At 48.8% G+C, this 24,643-nt stretch overlaps 1 protein-coding gene across 2 annotated transcripts in view; it reads right to left on the bottom strand.

The window, feature by feature from the left end:
* Window positions 1-6,147: 6,147 nt before the first annotated feature.
* The window catches only part of Qsox1 (quiescin sulfhydryl oxidase 1), a 37,132-nt gene continuing 18,636 nt past the window's right edge, over window positions 6,148-24,643 (bottom strand). Inside the window, exons 5-13 of one of the 2 annotated variants that reach the window (XM_055624431.1) lie at window positions 22,839-22,929; window positions 19,453-19,598; window positions 17,789-17,923; window positions 14,679-14,808; window positions 11,165-11,287; window positions 10,083-10,230; window positions 8,905-9,084; window positions 7,706-7,932; window positions 6,148-6,846 (exon numbers count right to left, since the gene is read on the bottom strand). In XM_055624431.1, the coding sequence (XP_055480406.1) occupies window positions 6,838-6,846; window positions 7,706-7,932; window positions 8,905-9,084; window positions 10,083-10,230; window positions 11,165-11,287; window positions 14,679-14,808; window positions 17,789-17,923; window positions 19,453-19,598; window positions 22,839-22,929 (1,189 nt within the window). In that variant the 3' untranslated portion in view covers window positions 6,148-6,837. Of the gene's footprint in view, window positions 6,847-6,903; window positions 7,933-8,904; window positions 9,085-10,082; window positions 10,231-11,164; window positions 11,288-14,678; window positions 14,809-17,788; window positions 17,924-19,452; window positions 19,599-22,838; window positions 22,930-24,643 lie in introns of those variants that run through there. The other variant, XM_055624430.1, reaches the window with a different exon arrangement.

The following is a 24,643-nucleotide window of genomic DNA, read 5'->3' as shown; positions in this document are numbered from 1 at the left end:
CCTTTGTTTTATAGAAGCTTTTCAGTTTCATGAGGTCCCATTTATTGATTGTTGCTCTTAGAGCCTGTGCTATTGGTGTTCTGTTCAGGAAGTTGTCTCCTGTGTCAATGAGTTCAAGGCTCTTGCCCACTTTTTATTCTAACAGGTTTAGCGTGTCTGGTTTTATGTTGAGGTCTTTGATCTACTTGGACTTTAGTTTTGTGCAGGGTGGTAAGTATGGATCTATTTGTATTTTCTACATGTAGCTATCCAGTTAGACTAGCACCATTTGTCGAAGATGCTATCTTTTTTCCATTGTATGGTTTTGGCATCTTTGTTAAAAATCAGGTGTCCATAAGTGTGTGGGTTTATTTCAAGGTCTTCTATTCGACTCCATTGATCCACAAGCCTGTTTCTATGCCAGTACCATGCAGTTTTTATTGCTGTTGCTCTATAGTTCATGTTGTAAGAGACGATTAATATTTACTATTGATATATCTTCTGGTAAAGCTGCTGTTAATCCTAAACAGCTGTATACCCAAATCACCACACAGACTCTGGGATTTATTTAATTAACCTAGAACACAATGCTGGGCAATAGTTACTCCATTCTAAACCTCCAAGGTCTCATAGTTTCCTAACATTCAGCTTTCCCACATTATACTTGCTTTTAGTGATATATTAGGTCCAGTCCATCTCTTCACGTTGTTCCACGATTTCTGCTCCTGCCTCTGTTCTCCCAGCCTCGCTGCCCTTCTCTCCTCTTCTGCCTCCCACCTTCCTGTCCTCTGGATTCTCCCTCTCTTGCTGCTTCCTTTCCCTTGATCAACATTGTGGCTAGTTGCTTTATTTTGGCATGTTTACACAAAGTTGAGACAGGTGATGTTTAGAATAAATATCACAATGCAATGTCCGGATTGAAACCAGAGAGTGGGGGAGAGAAATCAGCTTTTGAATGAACAAGGGTAAAGTGTATACATTCCACTTGAACATTATACCAACAAGTATAGCTTGAGATCAGGGATGGAGATTTCTCCACCCGATCTTTTATTGTAGAGGATTGTTTTAGCTATTCTGGGTTTCTTGTTATTCTATAAGAAGTTGAGAATTTTTCTTTCAAGGTCTGAAAAGAATTGTGTTGGTAATTTGATGGGAATTGCATTGAATCTGTAGATTGCTTTTGGTAAGATAGCCATTTTTACTATGTTAATCCTGCCAAGACATGAGTATGGGAGAACTTTCCATCTTTTGATGTCTTCTTCTATTTCTTTCTTCAGAGACTGGAAGTTCTTTTCATACTATGACTTTCTTGGTTAGGTTCACACCAAGGTCCTTTATGTCCTTTGTGGCTATTGTGAAGGGTGTTGTTTCCCTAATTTCTTTCTCAGCCCTTTTGTCTTTTGTATACAGAAGGGCTACTTATTTTTTGAGTTAATTTTGTATCCAGCCACTTTGCTTAAAGAACTAAAAAAGTTAAAGAGCAACAAATCAAGCAATCCAATTAAAAATGGGGCACAGAGCTAAAGAGAGAATTTTCAAAACAGAGGAATATCAAATGGCAGAGAAACACTTAAAGAAATGCTCAACATCCTTAGTCATCAGGGAAATGCAAATCAAAATGACCCTGAGATCTCACCTTATACCCATCAGAATGGCAAAGATCAAAAACTCAAGTGACCATGCATGCTGGAGAGGATGTGGAGAAAGGGGAACCCTCCTCCATTGCTGGTGGGAATGTAACCTTGTACAACCACTTTGGAAATCAATCTGGCACTTTCTCAGACAATTAGGAATAGTGCTTCCTAGATATCCAGCTATACCACTCCTAGACATATATCCATTGTATACAACAATGACATTTTCTCAACCATGTTCATAGCAGCTTTATTCATAATAGCCAGATGTCCCTCAATGGAGGAATGTATACAGAAATTGTAGTATACTTATATAATGGAATACTACTTAGCAATTAAAAACAAGGAAATCATGAAATTTGCAGGCAAATGGTGGGAACTAGAAAATATCATCCTCAGTGAGGTATCCCAGAAGCAGAAAGGAGGGTATATACCCACTCATAAGTGGATATTAGACATATAATATAGAATAATTATGCTAAAATCTGTATACCTAAAGAAGCTAAGCAAGAAGGAGGACCCTGGGTAAGATGTTTAATCCTCATTCAGAAAGGCAAACGGGATAGACATCAGAAGAGGGCAAAAACAAGGAACAAGAGGGCCTTTGAAAGACTCTACCCAGCAGGGTTATCAAAGGAGATGCTGAGACTCATAGCCAAACTTTGGGCAGAATGCAGGTAATCTTATGAAAGAAAGGGGAGATAGGAAGACTTGGAGGGAACTGGAGCTCCACAAGGAAAGCAACAGAACCAAAAAAAAAAAAATTCTGGGCACAGGGGTCTTTTCTGAGACTGATATTTCAACCAAGGACCATACATGGATATAACCTAGAACCCATGCACAGATATAGCCCATGGTAGGTCAGTCTCCTAATGGGCCTCCTAGTAAGGGGAACAGGGACTATCTCTGACATGAAGTCTGTGGCTGGCTCTTTGATCATCTCCCCCTGAGGGGGGAGCAGCCTTGCCAGGCCACAGAGGAAGACTATGTAAGACAGTCCTGATGAGACCTGATAGGCTAGGATCAGATGGAAGGGGAGGAGGACCTCCCTAGCAGTGGACTGGGGAAGGGGCATGGGAGGAGAAGAGGGAGGGAGGGTAGGATTGGGAGGGGATGAGGAAGGGGGCTAAAGCTGGGATACAAAGTGAATAAACTGTAATAAATAAAAAAATTTTAAAAAAGAGAAGTACAAACTCTTAACAGCAAGCCACCTCCAGAGCCTGTTTTGGCTTTTTGAGCCAGGGGTTTAGTCTTGAATTCATTATCTTCCTACCTCTGGCCTCTTGTGTGCTATAATTATAGGTGTAAGCCACCACATCTGGCTTTGTTTTTATTTATAAAGTAAGCATAATTTTAAATCTAAGACAGTGAAATCTAGAATTGTTCTTTCTTTCTTTCTTTCTTTCTTTCTTTCTTTCTTTCTTTCTTTCTTTCTTTCTTTCTCTTTTCTTTTCATTAGATTAAGATGTATTTTAAGCCGAGAAGTGATGGTGTATGCCTTTAATTTAGGCACTTGGGAGGCAGCCTGGTCTACAGAATGAGTTCCAGGATAGCCAAGGCTATGCAGAGAAACCCTGTCTCAAAAAAATAAAAAACAAAAGAAAGACAGTCAGAGAGAAAGGAAGGAAGGAAGGAAGGAAGGAAGGAAGGAAGGAAGGAAGGAAGGAAGGAAGGGGAAAGAAAGAAACTCTGTCTCAAAAACCCAAATACACTATGGCCGTCAGAAGCTTTGAGAAAGCTGAGAACTCGATGGAGATATTGTAAGCAGATTCAAGCTGGATTAGTGTCCAGTCTCTCCCGAGCATGAGGTCTGCCTCTGTGGTTGATGAAGGCTTCTTGACAGACTCCAGTATGGGGCTAATCGTGCCACAGTAGTGACACGGTGGGCTAGGAAGATAAGCAGGCAGCATCCAAGGCCAGCTGTCCTCTGGAAGAGCCTGGCAGCCTTAGGGAAAGGTCCTTTCTTCTCAGCAGAGGTGAGCAACAATGCCCCCGAACACCAACAGCCCCGGTAGGGATGCTTGAGTCTCCCTAGCTCCCTCTGCTCGTGTCGTGGGGTTTCCAAACTCTCCTGTCTGACCCATGACGGTACCTTGTGGCCTAAGAGGCAATGAAACCTGGACAGAGGCCAGGGAAGGTGACCAAAGACTAAGCCCTCAGCCACCTGCAGTTCTGTTTACCCTCCCTGCAGCAATCAGCTGGCCTGCTATCCAGAGAGAGGCCAAAGTTCTCACAGAAGTCTTCATCTAGGGCTGGGACCCCAAGGGTTTGGCCACTCTGTTAAGGAAACCACACCGTTGAGGCCAGACAGAAGACAAGGAGGGATAAGGACACTGCTTCCCATCTTGGGTGTAAATTCCGTGCCAGGACATCAGAGAAGGTCAGGCCAGGTTTGCTGGGCCTTGACATGGGTGCAAAAAAAAACCAGCACAAGGGTAGGAGGAGCATGCAGATTAGATTGTTCTTTCAGAGTTTAACTCATTCTTCTAGCTGAGTGGAAATCCTACCTGCTGCTTCTACAGCAGCCTTCCATCCGAGGCATTCAGCAGTGTGATGTGAGGTACGAACCAGGGTCAGGACGCCAGGAAAGCCACACCGAGAAGGCACGGGTAGGTAGTTCAGGGACTATGGTGGAGATCCTGCCTGGTGTTGATATGCGAGTGTCCCTTTCCCAGTTGTCCTGAGATTCCATCAGGATACATAACACCTGGGCTGTTATGTATCCTTCATGGTCCTTCAGCCAGGACCCTGAAGGAGGCCGCTGTGGCCAGAATGTGAAGTAGAACAAGCACTAGAAAAGAACCCTTTCTTGGAGGGGGTCCTCATTCCCTGCCATTGTCACGTGACATACACCTCAGAAATGATCACATATGGCCTTCTAGTGGGGCATGGAGAAGCCTGCTGAGAGCCCCCTCCCCCGCTGGTGTCCCTCCTTCAGAATACACTGGTTATTAGGTAACCCCACACTTCAGTCTGTAACATCAAGGACCACGTCTGTCTTCTCTTGTACCCTGATTCTAGTCTAACCCAGCACAGGAAATCCTGACATGATGGTGATGACGAATGACGACGACGACAATGATAATGATATAGGTTTTGGGTTTTGGGGGTTTTTGTTTGTTTCTTTGTTTTGTAGTAACATTTTTTCTTTGTTGGACTGGATATGTGCTTCCTCTCCTGTCTGTACATTTTTGTTTTTGTTGGTGCTTCATCCTTCAGAGCCAAGTTTGGCTGTCACTTTGAGGAAACCCTAAACTCCTAGAGCATGGCATGCCAGACAGGTGGGTTCTCTGTCCCGCCCAGCCAGAGGAGCCTTCGCTTTGCAGGTCTCGCCTTAGAACCCTCTTCTCCCAGAGCTTCCCGGAGAAAGAGCCTAGAAGACCCATAAGACACAGAAAGCCCCAGTCCCAGGATGGCTGCAGGGAACCAGCTGGTAGGCAGGCCGACTTATCCAAGCCATGGACGTGAGCCCTGGGGAAATCAAGGGAAAAGGCAGTGAGGCGGGAGCCCACCCTGCCTATCAATCAGGTTGTCAGGGATAGGGCCAAGGGGCTTGCTGTGTGGAAGGAAACCCATACCTGCGGTGTCTCAAATGGGGCCTGCCCCCACTCTGTCCTATGGCTGAACACTGTGGACAGCCTGCAACAACATTTCCAGTAGCTCTCTAGTCCGAGACACCCAGGTTCAGTTTGGGAAAGAGTGGCTCTTAGAGCTACAGGATTTGCTGACAGGAATCTTTACTTGGCATTTGGTGAGCAGTCAGGCTATAAACTCATTTGGTAAGGAGCCTCTGCGGTCTTGGACTGGCAGGGCACTTCCCTGAACACGGGCCCCCGGAACTTCTTTCAGAAAACCTGCCAGCCTCTCAGGCCCTCAACAGGGTCCAGCAAGGAAGGCACAGGAGGGTGTGGGCTGGGGCTCAGACACAGACAGGGAAGCACCCTAGGAGCCGGGCTGCTAAAGAGGTCAAATGCCGCTCCAGCTGTACCCTCCCCCACCCCAGCTGCCCCAGCACAGGAGGTGTCCTTGGCATTCCACCTGCTGCACCCAGCGCTGAGGCCATCTGAGCCAAGTGAAGATGCCACAGAAAACCCCAAATCCGATTGAGGCTTCTGCTCCCCCCCCCCTAATGAGGTTCATTATCAGCTGCTCTGATCCCTGTAAAACCCAGCATGCTGGATTAGGGGCAAACTCTAATCCAGGCTGACTCCTCCTGGCGGAGCAGCCGATCCAGGCTGGCTGGACAAACAAGCCTGACAGTCCTGGAGGGAGAGCTGAAAGGCGGCAGCTGCAGACAGCTTCTCTGACACCCAGGCAGGTCTCAGGGAGGGTGGACAGCAGGAGGTGGCAGGGCCATCCAAGGCCTGTCCCCAGGGCATGCAGAGACTCAGGTGCTCCGTGGGGAGTGAGGTGAGCGCCTGCTCCATACCCAGGAGAGGTCTTGCTGCTGGATATGGAGTGAGGCTGGACGCTGTGCCAAGTGCTACAGACCCGGACGATACTTCTCCAAGGATCAAGGCAAACACACCATGTGTGACTTAACAAAAATAATTTTATTCCACACCCCTCCCAAGCAGGAGGAGCAGAGTGGGAAGGAGGCATGTGTACCAGTCTCTCCAACTCTACCTGCTCGCAGTGGAACCAGGAGAGAGAAAACACTCTCCTCACGGCTCTCAACCCAGCACCTTCCACACCAACAGCTAGCATTGATTTTAGAGGCCAAAACAAAAGACAAGGTCCCCAGTTCTGAGAGGGGAGGAGTTTGCCCTCTCACAGCTTGCCCAGAGCTAAGGCACTACGGACTGCAGCATCAACCCAACCCCTGGCCCTTGCCACCAAGCAAGCATTGTACCCCACCGCCCAGCAACCGTCATCCCAGCAAGCTCACACTACACTAATGCAGCAGAAATCCTAGTTTGAACCTGGGAGACCAGAATCATTTCCTGAAGCTCTCAGGCTGATTCCTGTAGCCAAACCTCACCCAGGTCTGAGGCTCTGAAGCTGGGTAGGCCAGAGAAGGCCACAAGTGATGCTTCTTTCTCTTCAAGTCGAGAGGGAGGGGAGCAGACAGAGCCTCAGAGTGCAGTGAGGTGCACTGCAGCCTACCCGCCCAGGATACTCTCCTCTGGATGAGAAACCTTGGAAAGTCTGGACTTGTTTGCCTCAACTTAAGGCCAAGACCAAGCAGGAGACATTGAGACTTCAGCAGGAATGGGGCAGGATTTCACATAAGCTGAAAAACAGGAATTTGGTGCTGAAGCCAGGCCTGAACCTTCTAGAACCCCCCCCCCCCCCAAGCACCCTGCCTTAGGCTGCCCCTAGCCCATGTTGCCCAGATGAGACGGGCACTGTGTTTTTGTTCTGTCTATTGGAATCCCTCTTCACAGCAGACTCAAGAGGTTCACTGCGACAACTCGCCTTCTTGGACTCGCTACTCTCCTAGGCTAGACAATGGAACAAGGGATAGAGGGGAAGCAAGGGGCCAGTGGGCCAAAAAAGCCGTATGGACAGCAGCTCCTTTTTCTGTCCTCTCCCTGGGCAGTTCAGGCTGTGGGGTGACTGGCATGGCCCTTCAGGATCTGCATCCTGGCCCGGAAGTAGGTGTACATGGCCAGTAAGCCCATGAAGGACACAGAGTAGAGCCCCACACAGAGACTAATGTCCAGGTGGGAAAAGTCTCCGCCCAGAACCTGCAGCCACTGGCCTTGGCCCTGTCTATCTAGGGCCTCTGGCTCCCCTTCAAGTATGCTGGCTAGCTGCTTGGGGCTGCGGCCCCCTCGCCTTAGCTCTAAAGAGCCTTGGAGGTGGTTCACCTCGGGCAGCAGTAAGGCCTCAGTGTCTCTCTCGCTCAAGTGTTGCTGCCCCTGGGCATTATTCTGCACAGCCCCTGGAAGCTCCTGCACATGGGCAGGAGGGCCCTGCCCTGGTGGCGCTCCACTCATTCTGAGGCCTGTGTGTAGTTCCTGGGGGTCAATTGCTCCAGGATTCTCAGAGGGACCGGCTAGGGCAGTGGCTCCTGGGGGCTCTGCAGAAGCAGCCCACTCATGGCCCAGCACTAAGTTTCTGGTCTCTAGCTCTGCTGCATCCATTACCAGCTCTGGTTTGGCTTCTGGGTTCTGGGCACCACTCTGGGCTGCGGGTCCAGCTGCAGGAGGGTCTACGATGATGTTTGCTGGGGAGAAGTGAGCCTTGAGAAAGTTGAAGGTGGCACCTTGGTCCCACACAGGCACCTGGCTGTTGAGTTCGTTATGGCAGGCAGAACAGAGCTCACGCGGTGGCCACTGAACCTTGGGGAAGTGGGGGTCCTCACTCAGAGCACCTGGGGAGGAAAGTGCATACGGTTTGGTTGTCACCTCTGGTCTGCCTTGGAGCTCAGGTTTCTTTTGTTGAGAACACTAGCTCTATCATCTGCAAAAAGAGGCTCACTAAGACTTTAAAAGGATAGGAGATGAGAGATGCAGATAAAAGCACAGAAGCAAAACCAAAACCAAAACAAATAGAGCATGTAGGCAGGCCAGGTGGTACAGGTCTATAATCCCTGCTACTCAGGAGGATGAGGAAGAAGGATTGCTTGTTTAGGGCCAGTCTGGGCCTCTGTCTCAAAGTAAGAAGGCACAGGAGAATGTGGTGAGATAGCTCAGTGGTAGAGGGTTTGCCTAGCATGAAGTAGGCTCTAGGTTCAATTCCAAGCACCACCCTAAACCCAAACAACCCCTGGACAAATTGGCACAGTTCTGGCCTACAGTGTGACACAGCTACTGGAACATTTGGTGGCACTTAACTGGCTCCATCCAGCTCCTGCCCTGGGGGCGGGAGGTGCTGTCAGGGAGGCACTCCTTGCTCCCCAGGTGTGGTGTCTAGGCTACAGAAGGCTCCCCTCTCAGGCTCTGTGTGTAGGACCCACCATGCTCCCATGGGCAGGGGTGACTAGAAAGACAAGCTCCCCATCCCCCAGGCCACTTTCTGACGAGAACTGTCTCTGGGTGAGGAAAACCTGCCCTCTCCTCCCTATTAGTCCAAGCAAGAGGCTAATAGCCAGAAAGCAGAGCATGGGAGGCAGGAGAGACTCTACCAAGCTAGAGAGGGGTCCTGGTAGCAGCAGGGGAAGGACACTGTCAGCCAACACTGGGGTCGCACAGTGTCCCAGTCTGTTTCCTCTACACACAGGGCTAATGGTATTGGACTGGTTAACAGGGATAACAGATCTGTGTGAGACGCTAGGGTGTCACTGAAGAAACAATCAGTATGCCCCCACCGCCAAACTCCGGCCTTGGAAGTGGCCGCTCCTTACCTGAGAGGCGAGCGTTAACCCTGTTGTGGCTAGTCCAGAGCCAGAGGACTGCACTACTGGGACTTCCCACCTTGTGCATGGAGGTGGCCGCCATCTGCTCAAAATGGTCAGCACAGTCACGACAGCCAAAGAAGTACCGGACATAGCTCCGCATGGCCTGAAGGACCTCCTGGCCATCAGCTGCCGGGGAAGGGAGACACCACACAAAGGCCCTTCATGTTGCCAGCCTCTGCTGTTCCTATCGTGGTTTCCCACAGGCTGCCCTACCCTCCTCCCCTCTGCCGTGGTCACCCTGCATGAGGGCCTTACATTCCAGACCTTGTAATGAGAGGCCTGGTGCTCTCTTGCCTACTTCTCCCCTTGCAGGGCTCAGTGCAAAGAAAGCCCCATTTCCTCCAGAACTCCTCAACTGCAGTGCCTCTTCGTCCTCTCAGGTCCTCATCATTTCACTCTTCTGTGGGACATTCCAGCTCTACGTGACATGACTAGACAGCTGGCGGGGACCGTGCATTCATTCTAACCCTCACGATCCTCTTCCATCTACCTGCTTCAGGCTTCCCATCCACTTGTTCTCTAGTGGGGCTAGCCTCTCTGGGACACTCCTCTGTCTGAATACCTTCTAGTTTGTCTCCACTCAGTATTCTCACTATGATTCCCTCTTCTAGGCTGGTACCAACAAGGGTGTCCGCTGACTCCCACACTTTTTCTTTAACCAGACTCTGCTAATGGCAACTCCATGCCCACACTGTCTATGCCTTTTCTCCTTCCATACTGTCTGTATGCCTTAGGGCTTGCTTCCTGTTGCTTCTAAATGTTCCCTCTTCGGTACACCTCCAACCCTTTCTACCTCCACCAGGACTTCACAGAGAGCTCTCTCTCACATGCATATACTCTCCCCTTTCTGACTCTCTCTGCCTCACATTCGTGCCTGTACAACTGCACGCTCTAACTCCAAGCTTCATTTGTTCTGCACCCACTCCGGGTATAACTGCCCCCCAAATATGACTGGCCCACCTCTCCCTTCTCAACAGCTCCAGAACTGTATTCCTGTAAACATCCCTTTTCTATCTGCCTCATCAGTTTCCCCGTAATACAGGGTCATTTCAACTGGCTCCCCATGGAGGACAGAACAGACAGGACAGTCTGGAGCACAGTGAGGTGAGCAGGCCTGGACTCACCTGGTTCTTGTGGGTGGTTTTCACTGTGCCGGTGTGCCTGCACAGTCAGGAAGTGGAAGAGGACCCATAGGGAGCAGGGGAAGCCCCGGAAATGTGGCTCACTGCCCTGGCAGCCAACCCAGTTCACCTTCTCAGCAAGAACGAAGCCCTAGAGGGATACATGTGAGCATGAGAGCACAAGCAGAGAAAAGAACAGGCTGGAAGGGGGTGACAAGAGAAGCCTCCAGGAGCACACAGCACTGTGGCAAAGGAGGTCCTCTTCTTGGCCTGTCACCTCAAAGGGTAAAATTCCCACCCACCAAAAGATCAGCAGGTCTGAGAAACTGCGGCACAGAGCAAGCTCTATCTTTGAAATAGCTGTGCTGATCACTGAGGTTCCCGCAAGCCCTGACACCTTCTATGTCCACAGGGTTTTACATGTCTCTTGGGTATAGTTTGCTTTTGCAGACAGCAGAAAGAACAGGCACCCTGCTGTAGGCCATCTGGAGAAAGCTGCTTGGAAACAGGCAAGAACTCTGGTGTCTTAGATAAATGTGGTGACTCATTCCTATAATTCTCTCATTTGAAAAGATGTAGTAAGAGGATTGCTGTGATTTTCAAGGCCAGTAGACTTGGATACAGAGTAGGACCCTATCTCAAAAATAGGACTCCTTGGGAAGGGGCATGGGAGGAGAAGAGGGAGGGAAGGCGGGATTGGGAAGGAACGATGGAGGAGGCTATAGCTGGGATACAAAGTGAATTAATTGTAATAAATAAAAAATAAATTAAAAAAAATAGGACTCCACTGCCTCATACCTTATTGTTTTTAGTTACAATCATTTACAGGTACGCTGGAGCCTTAGACTAGGAAAGTTACATAACCTCTTAAACTTGGTTTCTTCATCTGCTAAGTGTGAGTTCTGAGGCCTGAGGATTCAAAGAGATACTCCATAGAACTCAATGAAGAGCAGCTTATTAGTGATATATAGAATGACTTCATGCACACTGCTGAACAATGTTGTTAGAGATCACAGTTTTATGTCTTTCCAGTGCCAGAAATGTGAAGGGCATTAGTAAGACCTTTGCTTGCCTTCTAGACTCACCTCCTTCCTGCTGTCCAGAGCAGCTTTGAAGAAACTATAGGGGATCTTCTTCTTCTGCTGCTTCTGAAGCCAGTCGTTTATAGAGTGCAAGAAGTTCTGGACCAAAGGCTGCCCAGGGAAGTACTGTGGGTGGGAACAGTGGCAATCGAAAAGTAAAAAACAATTCTACAGGCTTTGATTGTCTCACAACGAGGAGGAGACTGTGTAGAAATGGGCCAGTGCACGTTTACTAGAATGTTCCAAAACCAACAGGCACAAATGTGAATTCACATACTCTGTTTTGGGCAGAGGGCTTCCCTCTATGGCTAGACTCTATGCAGCACAGGCCCTGTGGGTCTCTCCTGTCAAGGCTCAGGCTATAATGCTGACCTATCCACATGCAGCTGCTCAGAGGAGGGTCCACACAGCTCACCACTCCCCAGGACTGCTATGAACACTGGCACAAGCCTTCATTTCACGTAGTCTTCTGATGCAGCAACTGACTGACCAGCTGGGCTTATATGGGGTAGGCAAGGGGGTAAACAGGGGGTAACTGAGGAAAACTTCAGCTGCATCTTGGCAGCTTTTTCTGATGCTCAGAATCCCCCTCTTATATCCCAGCATCCTTGGAGCATTGTTGGGTTCTTCAGAAAATGGGATACCAGGGCACTTTCCTCAGGACAAACATCCTGATAAGCGCAAGGAAGGAAAAACTGCAGGGACATCTTGAGCCATTCTCAGTGGTGAGATGAAAGGAAGATAGTGCTCAAGGGAAGGGACTTTACAATGGCATCACCAGAGGGAGGAACCATAAAAAGTCTTTCAATCCCCAAAACAGGACCCAGAGGGTTTCTACCCGCCTCCCTTTGCAACACCCACTCAAAGCTGTCTGAGTATATTCTCTTCTTGGCTTTTGCTAAGTAAGCTGTTTTTAGCTGTCTGTATTTCTTGGCTCAGTTCTTTCTACTGAAAAGACAAGAACCAAACTGAGGAGAAACGGTCATTGGTAATAGGCGAGGCTGGCAAAAGACCTTTCATTTAGCCCATGGGCTGCCAATGCAGACAGGCCAGCCCAGGGCTCAGGGCCAAGATCCAAATCTTGATGTTAACTCCCAAGAGCTTCAGAGGAACATGAAAAGCTACTTTGACAATAAGTCAACTCAAATCTGATTAGTATCAGCACTTTAAAACCACAAGGACTCAAGGGAGGAGGGAATGTGTGTGTGTGTGTGTGTGTGTGTGTGTGTGTGTGTGCATATGTGTGCATGTACAAATGCACATGGGGTGGGGAGGGGGACAAAGGAGGAGGCAGCAGTGAAGCAGGGCGGATAAAAGAGGAAAGGTAGGTAAAGAAGACAATGACTCTGAGAAATATGCCGAGAGCAGAAAGAAGAAAACCATCTGAGAGAAGTCTCCCGGAGATGAGAATGGTTCCAGAGAAACCTGCTACCAGATCCAGTGTTCTGAGAAGATAGGAGCCACCCCCACCAAACCTTAGGGGCTGGCCATGCCGCACAGTGAAAAATGGCTGGGAAGACTTCTGCTTCTTCCCAGGGCCCACACACAGATTTACAGCTGAAAGTCAGCAGTTCTCACCGACCTCCGCCTGCCATCCTGACTTGGCACAGTCTTTCCGCCTTCTAAGGCCATGTGTCAGAAGGACCAATGAATTAAAGGCTCTGGACAGCAGAGAGCAGGGAAACTTTGGTGAGCACATGCCACCCAGTGGCCATCCCTGGGAGCTGCTCACATCTGATAAGGCAGGCTGACAGAGGAGCCCTCTTCACTCTAGGCTCTCCTGAGCACTCCTTGTGATAGGAAAGGGAGGAAGCCAAATGAGTTGTGGGTGTGAATTCCACCTTCCACAAGGTGCTTCCCCTCTCCAGGCTGTCATTTCTTCATCTCTAAAATGATGTAGCTCTAAAACGAGTATCAGCCACAGGGTTTAACAATGGAAAACACACGGTGCACTGGACAGTCTGTCAGCCTGCCAGGGCTCTAGGAATGGGAGTAGCTATGATTCTTCTTCTTCAGGGTAGAAAGCAGCTCCCCAATGAAATAGACAGAACACCTCAGTCATGTGGGCAAAGGTCAAACAGGGCCTCTCCTCTTGTGTCCCAGGTCACCCCGCTCCCCTGTGGAATAGCCACACACTTGGCTTCTCTCAGTCCTCTGCTTCAGTGCCACCCTGCCTTCTCTGAGAGAGCTGGCTTCTAGCTGAAGGGCCCCTTCCTCCCATACTCACCTCCTGCTCTTGCCAAGGGTCTGGCTGAGTGTCCCACTGACAGTGTGCTGTTCAGGCCTCTATCTAACCTGGGTGTGTTGGGTCTCCTCTCATATCAGCTGTATATAGCCTTACTGGAGCCCAAAGTAAACACCAGCTTGCTTACAGCTGAAAACAGATACAAGCAGCATGGTGAAACCACTGCTTTGGAGGACTCCTTTGGAGTAGACTGACCTGGGCTTGGGATATCCTAATCAAAGTGTGCAGAGTGGGGGAGCACATGGGAGCATTCCCTCACTGCAGGGGTTAAAACAAAACAACAAAACAGTCCAGAGGACTGCTCTAGACGTGTTCCCTCTAAACCTTCACAGTGTCTGCCCCAGGCCTCAGTACTGTAGGGTACAGGCTACAGGCCTCAGAAGCAAGGTCTCTGTCATGCAAATAGCTCCGCCTTGCCTGCAATATTCCTTAAGTGGCCTTCTCAGCTTTACAGACACACAAGTCACCAAACCAAGAGTGTCGGGATGGTGCCAGAATGGGTGGGACAGAGAGATATCTGGAGGTTCCCCCAGACCTGCTGGGATGGGCGGGCTGAGATCAGCTGGGACTGAGGGAGGCTGAGTCAGCAGGTAGACCCAGGGGATAGGAGCCCTGACTCAGCAGCAACGCAGGGCAGGGCTGGCTGTGGATTGGAAGCCAGAGTAGGGAGGCCAGGGAAAGGCAACTCAATGTAGGAATGCCTCAGGCCCTGCGTCTGGTCCTCCTGGCTATTGTAAGGCAAGTTACTTGGGCCCCTGGGCCTCTTAAATGGTAGCAATACCCCTTTGCAAAGCAGGCAAAAAACTAAATGCTTGTCAGACATTACTCTGAGAAGCCGCCACCTTTCCAAAAGCTAGTGGGGAGCATGGGGCAGGGCTGATGCTAGGGATCTGGATTATACTGAGAAGAAAGACTGCAGGGCAGAAAGCGTCCCTCTTCACTTGGTGGTCTATTGTCCCATATCCCCATGGCAGGGAGTGAGAAGCCACAGTGTGAGGCTTGAGTGGGGTGGAGAACTCAGGTAAGCAGGCACTGAATGGCTGAGCATATTCCCAGGTACTAGGATGTCTGGCCCAGTGTCTCTCACCCCTCAACTCTACAGGGTGGGTGGCCTTGGCAATGTGGGGCTGGTATGGCTATGAGGGGAGGGTAGAAGCCTATGGGGGAGCTAGACAGCTATGGGCCTAGGCATTCAGTCAGATATGGCTTCCAGATATGAATACTACCTACACATGGAACTACAGAGACAAAGGAAGCTGGGGCCCTGCTCACCTTGGCCAAGACTGCCACAAGCTTTTTCAGGGCCACCAGGCGCTGTCCCTCCAGAACTGAGAACTTTCCCACTTCTACACGAAAGATGTAGTGCAGTGCGGACTCCAGGTCGGCCATGTAGATCTTGGAGCTGAGGATCGAGAGGAAGTGGAAAGAAAAGGGGCATTAACCTCAGAGCAAGTGCTAAAGGAATGGAGGGAGGGGGCATTCCTGATGTCACCAATAATGCAGTGTGCACTTGGCTCTGGCAGCGATCTGCTGACTGCTGTGGGTGAAGAGCGTTTCCAGGCCTCAGCCCCTTATCTGTATAACAGCGATAGCACATTGCTTAGAGGTAGGTTGCTAAGACAGACCAGCTCAGTGCAGGCAGGCAGGGCTGTCTCTCCAGGTCCAGAGTCAGCCCCTTTTGATCAGGCTCATTCTGTTCTGAGCAAAGACCCATCGGTCGGATGGGCAGAACAGTGGTACATATCCATGAGGCTCTCTCTGTTGCAGTGAAAAGCCAGGAGTTTAGCTACCCACCAAGGATAGGGGCTGGGATGGTGGAGACACAGGAGAGGAAACACATTTTCTCTTTCTTCCAGGGTTCATATGCATACAGCTTCGAGACCCTGTCGGGTTTTGGAGCTCTGCAGCCAGCTGTACCATCCCATGTCCACCATGCTTCCATGGGGGCAGCCCAGGTACTGCTGGCAACATCACTGGATGTTCACCACTTCTTGACCTCTGCCCCGAGACCTGGGTTCTGGCCACAGCATGATGGTGAGCTAGAGTTAGGAGCTCGGGCAACTCCTATTTCCTGGGCTACTTCACTTGTAAAATTAAGCAATCATTCTGCCTCCTGCAGGTGAGGAGCCAACAAGGCCAAGTGGCGAAATGAGCAGTCACTACTTACATGTCACTCTCAGGAGAAATCTCCACTGTGGTGCCCACTAGCCTCAGTTTACCTCACCATTCCGATGTTCTGCCTCAAGAAGCGTCCTCACTGGGCTGGAGAGACAGCTTAGCAGTTAAGAGCACTTGCTGTTCTTTAGAGGACCTTAGTTCAGTTCCCAGCACCCACACCATGTGGTTCATGACCTGTAACTCCAGCTCCAAGGTATCTGATGACCTCCGCTGGCCATGACATGCACACGTGTATAAATAATAAAAATAAAATACATTTTAAAAAGAAGTGGCTTCATGACTGAATGAGGTGATGTGGAAGGCGGCAAGCACAGAGCTTGGCACAGCTCTTACAGTAATCTGAATAATGTGAACGACAAACACGGCTGATGACACCTGTGTGTACATGCTTGCAGGTATGGTCTCTGCATGTGCACACAGAGGCATGTGTGTGCATCTGTGCGGCTGTATGTGGAGACCAAAGGCTGGCAGTGAGACGTCTTCCTCTATTGCTTCTCTACTTCGTGTTTGGAAACAGGGTCTCTTCACTCAACTTGGGGCTCACCATTTCGGTTAGCTGGCTGGCTACGGGCCCCTGAGATCTGCCTGTCAACACACCTCAACCCTGGGTTACAGGTGCACTGCGACATGCAGCTTTCACATGGTGCTAGTGATCTGAACTCCAGGCTCATCCTTGCAAGTACTTAACCCACTGACCCTGTCCTAGGTACTCAGTGTCATCTCGTGAGTTTCTCTCCATCTCACTTGATTTATTAAAACTCTTTCCGCTGTACTTCCACCCAGGAAGTCCCCTGTGCTAGGATATAAGATCCTCTTTGGACCTTTCTCCTAGTTCTCTGGGCATCCCCCACTTACAGACGATCTGTCTGAGCTAGCACTGTGCCTGGTCAGACATCTTTGCCACTATAGCATGAGGCTAGGTACTGGGCAAAAGGTCTACAGCTCCATTTCCACACACAGTATCAGGATGTTTACTGCAAGAGCAAAGCCCAGGAGCCTCAAATAACGAGCAGTTCTCTCACACTTAAAAGCATGCATAATGACAAGGACTACCTGAAAAAGCAGTGAATCCCTGACAACGGCATCCAGATGAGGTTGGGTGGCTTCCCATAAGGGATGCTTTGAAGGACTAAAGTCTATAAGTAGGGACTGCATCCATCCTGGGGGGTCAGCAAAGGCAACTATAGAAGCTAGTGCAGCCTGCATTACCCTTTTGCAAAGGTGCTGAGCTTCATTCTGCTCTAAGCAAAAATCCCTAGGGGCAGAAAAATAGACGGACAGTGCACGCGCACACACACACACACACACACACACACACACACACACACACACACACAGCTCTAGAAAAGCTGACCCTCTGTGTGGGTGAAAGACTAAGGGTTCGGGTACTCACTAAGGCTGGAGAACTGGGATCGCAGCGGGTAGAATGGGCAGCAGTTTGTCTTTTCTTTCAGAGCCGACATGCACACAGATGCCAGACCTCAGGTCTCATACCCCACTAGACAGAACTGGGCCAACAGTGCCTAGCATATGCTTGGCACTGAAGAAGCAAGTGCTCAGGATGTAAGTTAGTGCGGAACCTCCCCAGTCATCCTCCACACAGATTCTACTTGTCATCTTCCCTCTCTCCCTCTCCTTTTTCTCATTCTCACTCTTGTGCTCACTCTACATAGTTGAGACTGGCCTGACAGTCACAGTCTCGTTGCCATGGCCTCCGAAGTACTGGCATATAAGTGTGAAGCCCCATGCCTAGCTTCTACTTGCTTTCGAGTAAAGTTAAGCTTATGCAGTGTGCTTAACTTTATAATAGAAGGATAGCATTCATTATAACGTGTAATGCTGTTCGGTAAACCCACATGTGGCTCTGGGGTCCTGGCACTGCGGTCCTTGGTAAGAGGCTGCATCAAGATTCTTAAGCATGGTCAGCAGTCAGGGATCCCCAAAGACTAGCATGTAGCAATGTGTTACTCATCTGGGAACACAGTTCAATGGTAGAGTTTCTGCCCAGCATGTTCAAGCCCAGGGTTGGGTTCCCAGCAGCACAAAGACAACCAAACAAAACAAAACCAAGGCCAGCCATGAAGGGACAGAGGTAGGGTGTCCCCACAACAGGAACAGGAGTGAGTAAGGCAGTGAAGGGGCGTGGCCTGTGATCAAAGAAGAGGTGGGAGAAGGGATGTACGGGGATATCCTGGTGTCCTTACCGGTCTGCAAACTTCCACACTGTGGGTGCTATTTCCTTAGTAGTCACTGGTGCGGCTGTGGTTGGGGGAGCCTCCCTGGGCAGTCCCGACAGGCCCTGCAGGTAGGCTGTATAGAAAGGCCTGGACTCTACCATCCTGGGAGGAGAGCATAGAGAAGCAATAAAGGAAAAATCACACAGCTGACCAATATCAGGAGAGGGAATAAGGTGGCTCCTCCAACAGAAAGGCTGAGCAAGGAACATCTAAACTTGGTCCCATCTTGTCTTTTGCTTTCAAGGCCTCGTTGTAATTTTCACTCACTGTATATGCTACAGGTCCCCCTCCCCCGCCTTTTACATCAGCCATGTACAGAACCCCTATCTGGAAGTGCAACTGGGCCTGAGAGTCGCTCAGCAAGCCCTGTGGCTCCAGGTTGAGGCAGGCAGGCCCCCATGTGAATAGCGTCCATGCTGTGGAGAGCTGGGAGCGCAGTTCAGTAGAAGAGCTCCTAGCTAATAGTGCAAGTCCTGGGTTGGGTTCCAAGCATCACAAAGACAAACAAAAAGCAAAACAACAACAAAAAAAAAAAACCCATCAACTTCAGCCCATGACAGGAATGGCTGGGTTTGACTGATGTCAAGGCAGCCACCCTCCCACAGGCTTGTTCTAAGACATCACAAAGGGGTCAAAGAGTTTGATGTGTGATTTTAAAAATAGTAACAACCGAGAAGCAGGTTTGTCCAAATCCTCCTGATTTCTCTTTCCTAATACAGGAGTCTTAAGGACAGGAAATATCTCCTCAAAAAGATCTGGCCAAGATAAGCATCAGTGACAGGATGTCTCATGGGAGCCAGCATCAGGAAACATGGTTTCCTTGCTCTGCCATCCAGGCTCAATATCTATCAATGAGCAGATGGTTCAGGAGCAGCATCGTCACAAACAATTTTCTCCTCCACCAATTCCAAGTGAGGAAACAATGCCTCTTCCTTCCTCTAGGACTGGCACTTTCTGGGCCTGCCCAGGATTCAGACTCTCAGTCCCCTTGTGAACATCATGCTTCTTGACTCTGACAGGCCTGCCTCAGGGGCACCTGGTGATCTAGGTCAGGGAAAGGGCCTAGCAAACCCTCAGTGTAGGGTGGCACTAGGGTCCGAAGAAGCAGATTTCTGGGTACCTGGGATAGCCTTGATCTCCTTGGCCCTTCAAATTTCTGCTTGCAGGGCCAGGCTGACATCAATCATCTGCCTAGGGAGGGCATCTAGGCACCATCTGGTGCCATTTAACAGGCCATTCAGCAGCAGGAGGCTGACAGAGCAGCTGAGGCTAGCTTCATTGTTTTCTCCTGACATTGTGGAATAGACTATTGTCTGGTTCCTAATGAACTTTTCTGCAATTAGAAAAGCAAAGGGAGGGAAGGTCTGGCATGCCTGAGCCCTTGCCAGGCCTGCACCCTGTCAATGCACTCCTCAGTGGCCACGGGTGGGTAACACGGTCAGGGCATGGTGTGGGACGGGCTAAAAGTATTCAGGCCTGAGGCAGGAACCCTGAGTGCCAAGGTTGGAGGTCTCATCTCACACAGAGGACCAGACATCCGCTTCTCCTCCTTGGCTGTTCTTCCTAGTGACCTCTCTAGGCAGGAAGACTAAATGGACAGGGAGGAGAAGATAGAGAGACATCACACTCACACAGGCACTCGGGAGACAGAGCCATTCCGAAACAGCAGGTAGCAAGATGGAAAGTCAGTGACACCAAACTTGCTCACCACGTCGCTCTCTGTATTCAAGACCCTGCGCACTGCCACAGTGCGGTACTGGGAGAGGTCCAGAGTTACCTGTAGAGACAGTAGGTGTGGAAGGGCTTACCCAGGGGGTTGGCAGGGCCTGAGTGCTGGCCTGCTGCTGGGTACGTACCAGGTAGCTGCTGTATTCTATCTAGACTTGAAGCCTTGTAGAGCAGACCGCTGCGATAAAGTTCATGCAATCCGCAGGTTCCAGCTACCAAATACCACCCGAGACAAGGGGCCTCTTAACTGTACAGACCACACACTCTGTCTGATGGTAAAGTGTGGTTTCTTTTTTATTCCTTAAATTTTTATTTATCTATTTATTTATTTATATTTTTAAGGTATGCGTGCTCTGTCTGCACATGTGCCTGCATGCCAGAAGAGGACACCAGGTCCCGTTAGAGATGGCTGTGAGTTACCACTGTGGGTGCTGAGAACTGAGCTTAGGACTTCCGGAAGAGCAGCCAGTGCTCTTAATTGTTAAGCCATCTCTCTAGCCCCCTTTACTTTTATATGTGGGTGTGTATGTGTGTATATATATATATATATGTATATATATATATACACACATACACACACACATATATGGTCCATACCTGTAATCTCAACGCTTGGAAAGTGGAGGCAAGAGAGTCATGAGTTCGAGGACTGTGGTGGTAAGATTTGGTATGAGGGAACAGGGCATTGCTGTGACAGACCCTACCGTGCTGCCTGGCAGCAGAGTGTGGACTTAAGGACTCTGGATTAGGAAAACAGCTGAACACTAAGTGTGGCTTGGTGGCCATACTAGTAGGCGTGTGTAAGACAATGGTGCTGAGAGCAGTGTAGACGGCCCAGCTCAAGCGGGTTCATTTATTACTGTTATAGAAATATTATAAAATATTAGTAAGTGGCCTAGAGACTGTTCTTACAATATTTTGGTGAAGAATGTCTGCTTTCTGCCCTTGTCCAAAAATCTGTCTGAGACTAAATTGAAGCGTTTAAGATTAATGGCATCGCTAGAGGTGATTTCAAGACAGCCTAGTATTGATTCTATTTGCAGTCACTCTTATGAAGATCTACAATGAAAAGGAGCAAGCTGAGGGGGGAAAAATGTACACTAGGAGGAGAAAAGACGCACCAGGGAGTGAAACAGAGCTAACTGGGAGTGAAATAGAGCTAAGTCTGGTGCTCAAAGAGATTAAAAAAAAAACAACAAAAAACCCTGGTGCTAAACGGAATAAAGGAAGTAGGGACTTCAGAGCAAGACCCCACACAACTAAACTTCCAACTGTGGAAAGGAATTAAAGAGAAGCTTAAACACTGAAAGAAACCATTGAAAAAAGCGGATACAGATGTACTTGGATGAGGGGGCCAATTTCCAGTCCCATCAAGCAGCAGAACTTGGCAGCTTCTGGTTCTGAATTTAGCGTCAAGGATACAAGAAATGGGTTGTAGACTCTCACTTTATAGCTACGGAAGCCACTGAGGCTAGTATGTCAGGGGTATCCCTGTGTGGAGGCCCAGAGTGGCCAAGGTGTGAAACTGTGAAGGTGAAGCCTGGATTTCACTGGAGACCCCAAGATGTTGGAGACGCCAGAGTCATGGGATACCCGCCAAAGAGACATGCTAACAGGGTGTAGAACCAGCCCCAGAGACAGAAGTGTGTTGCAGACAACACAGGTGAAAGGAGCTGGAGATCTGAGGAGCACTTTGGCATCAGACATGGAGATGCAGAGTTTGGAGTCTGCCCAGAGGATTTTTGGTCTTGCTTTGATCCAGTATTTCCTCACTATGTTCCCTTTCCTCTCTTTTGGAATGGACTGAACATGTATATCCTGTGCCATTGTATATTAGAAGTATGTGATTTGCTTTTTTATTTTGATTTCACAGGAGGTTACTGGTAAGAGGTTGCCATCAGTCTCAAAAGATACTTTACACTTTTAAACAGTGCAAACTTTTAAACTGTGAAAACTAGGGGGACTTTTGAAGTTGAACTAAATGCATTTTGCCTTATGATATGGCTACAGGCCTATAGGGGACAGGGAATGGAATGTTGTGGTTTGAATAAAAATGGCCCCATAAGATTCCTAAATGTTTAGGGAGTGGCACTATTTGAAAGAATTAGGAGGTGTGGCCTTGTTGGAGGAAGTGTGTCACTGGGGGTGGGATTTGGGGTTTCCAAAGTCCACGCCAGGCCCAAAGGTTCTCTCTTCCTGCTACCTGTGGATCTGGATGTAGAACTCTTAGCTACTTCTCCAGCACCATGTCTGCCTGCATGGTGCCGTGCTCCCTGCCATGATGACCATGGATTAAACCTCTAAACTGTAAGCAAGCCCAAATTAAATGCCTTTTTTTAAATATAAAAGTTGCTGTGGCCACGGTGTCACTTCACAACAATAGAACAGTGACTAAGACAAAGTCAGTTTCAGTAAATCAAATCCTGTTCTGTAGCTGAGGAATTGAGGTGTAGAACTGAATCATGTTGTGTGAGGTGAGGGGAGAAAAGCTGATTCTAATTAGTATCTGTCAGTCATCTGTGTTTAACCTTGGAACAGATAACAAGCATGGGCACATCCACCTTACACCATGAAAAGCTCCCAGTCACCTGTAGCAAGCCCGTAAGCCAGCAGCATAGTGGTTTTTCTCTACAGCAAGTAAACAGGTGGATCTTCACAAAGCACCTACTGACTGCTGGCCACTAATCCAAGCTCTTTATATAAGTTGCCTTAATGAATATTCTAATATGAATAAACATAACCATTTCTATTCAATAGCTAGGAAATAAGGCTCAGAAAAAGTTGGGCAACTTGACCAAAGACATTCCTTGAGATGATGGATAAATGCAGCCTGCACTGATCAGGGACCCAGTTTCCTCATGAGGGTAATCCATGTTATTTTTCATGCGCCTGCTTCCCTCACTCTTTTTAAAACCCCAATTCTATGCAGTTAGGGCGGTAAAGAAACACCACAGGTTTTATTGGCATGTCAGACAGCTCTGTTCTACATTGTGAGCTGTGTGATCCTAGACGTTTTATCCCACTGTCTTAAGTTTAGGAATCAGCGGCAACGTGTTGGTATCTAGTCCCGGACTCAGCAAATAGCAGGTGTTACTTTTTCGTTTCAGAGAGAGATGTGAGAACAGATTCCAATGCTTTAGGGTGGAAAGGTACCCCTACACCCATGTATCCTACCAGAGGTCAGGCAGTGCCTGCCTAATAAATATCCAGGACCAGATGCCTGCGTTGGTCTGAACAGGGCTCTTTCCCGAGGTCTCTTCTGAGACTCAGAGGAGGTAGGGCAGCTCACCTCTCTACCCACGTAGGAATCTTTTCTTTCAAAGATCAGGGCCAGGTACTCTGTGTTATTTCTTACAAAGAATTCATTGATCTCCTTCAGCCTGCAAGAGATAAATGGGGTCACTTTCTCTCCATAGGCAGTAGACATGAGGTAAGTCTCCCAGTGGTGCAGCACTTCCAGTGTAGAATGTCGCCTGTAACCCTGTGGCCTCCCTCTGCCAGCCCACCAACAGAGGAGACCAAACCCTTAAGTCCAGAGGATGCTACTCCTTTTACCTAACTGTGCTCTTTCAGCTGACCCACCTTGGGTTTCATTGTTTTCTATTTTTCTTTCTGTCCCTTTTAGGATCAGGAGTAAGCAGGAGGCAGGCTGGGGAGAAATGGTGGGGGTGCTCTCGGACCAGCTGTCTCCGTGTTCTGGGTAGGACCCAGGCTTACTGAAGATGGTCTTACTGGTTCCCTAAAAGACTGGTGATTAGAACCCACCAAACCCAAGCCCTGATCCACGGCAAGTCATGACCCGTGGAGACAGCAGCATTTTCCTCTTAGAACAGGAACAAAAAGGGAAGCAGAGAACTAGAGTTCTGGGTGCAGGAGAATGCAGACGCAATGACCCTCTTTAGCTCAAGAGTGAGGCCCAGTTTTCTTGGGCATAAATGATTTAACTCTCAACCAGAGAACTAAGATATAGGTTGTTCTAAAAACTCAGAGAAAATTATGTCTCTTTATTCCAGTTAGCTGGAGAGATAGCTCAGCTGTTAACAACACTGGCAGCTCTACTAGAGGATCAGGGTTCAAGTCCCAGTACCAACATGGCAACTCACAACTGTCTGCAACTCCAGTTCCAGAGTATCCAACACCTTCATACACACATACATGCAGGGAAATAGCAATGCATAGGGAATAAAAATAAATTAATAAAAAATAAAGGGAGCACCCATCTCATTTAAGGTGAGGACAAGTGAGAAAGGCATTCACTTCCCTGAGTTAACCCAAAGAACAAATACCTTCAAACAGAAGGGGCGACATTAGGTCAATGCCAGAATCCAGCCTGGTAGCAGTATGGATGGATATGCCAGAGAAGTGGGGATTAGGATGAACCTCTGATGGATAAAAGAGGTTCTGCGGCTAATATCAGCCTCTGGGTGGCATTCGGGGCCAGTCTCTCTGACCACCGCATCCTCATACCTACCCTAGGCTGGCAGAGGAGCAAGTCCTCAGCCTTCTGAAGAGGCAGCTCAAGTTGCATCATGTGTTATTTGTTTATATTCTTTCTAAGGGGCATCAAAAGGATCACTTTGAGACAGGATAGCAGATTTGGCTATTTGGTTGCTTTTAAAGTTCCCAGGTGTGTGTGTATGTGCACGCATGTGTGTGTATGTGTGTGTGTGTGTGTGAGACTGAGACAAAGACATAGCCATGAGAAATGGAAGCACTGAAGAAAAAAAAGCACTGGGGTACAGGCTAACACTTGAATTTTTCCAGACAGATGATATAGATTCGATATGAACTGTTCCCACCAAAGGCTCATGCAGTGAAGACTTTAGTCCCCTTCGGATGGAGCTGATGGATCCAATCACTGAGAGATAATGGTTCATGAGAGTTCTGACTTAACCAGTATATCATCTAGTTTTTAGATTCATAAATCAATGGCCAAATCAAGAGGTGATGGAAATTTTCAGAGGTGGGCCCTAGTTGGAGTAAGTACACAACTGGGTACATGTCCCTGGGGGCTATCTTGTCCTGAAATCCTCTTTGTTCCGCTCTCGTGTGTGTGTGTGTGTGTGTGTGTGTGTGTGTGTGTGTGTGTGTGTG

Source organism: Psammomys obesus, unplaced genomic scaffold, assembly GCF_907164565.1.
Source record: "Psammomys obesus unplaced genomic scaffold, mPsaObe1.curated_primary_1811, whole genome shotgun sequence".
Taxonomy (NCBI): Eukaryota; Metazoa; Chordata; class Mammalia; order Rodentia; family Muridae; genus Psammomys; species Psammomys obesus.
Note: the sequence above shows the minus strand (reverse complement) of the source record. Positions and strands in the feature narration are given on the sequence as shown.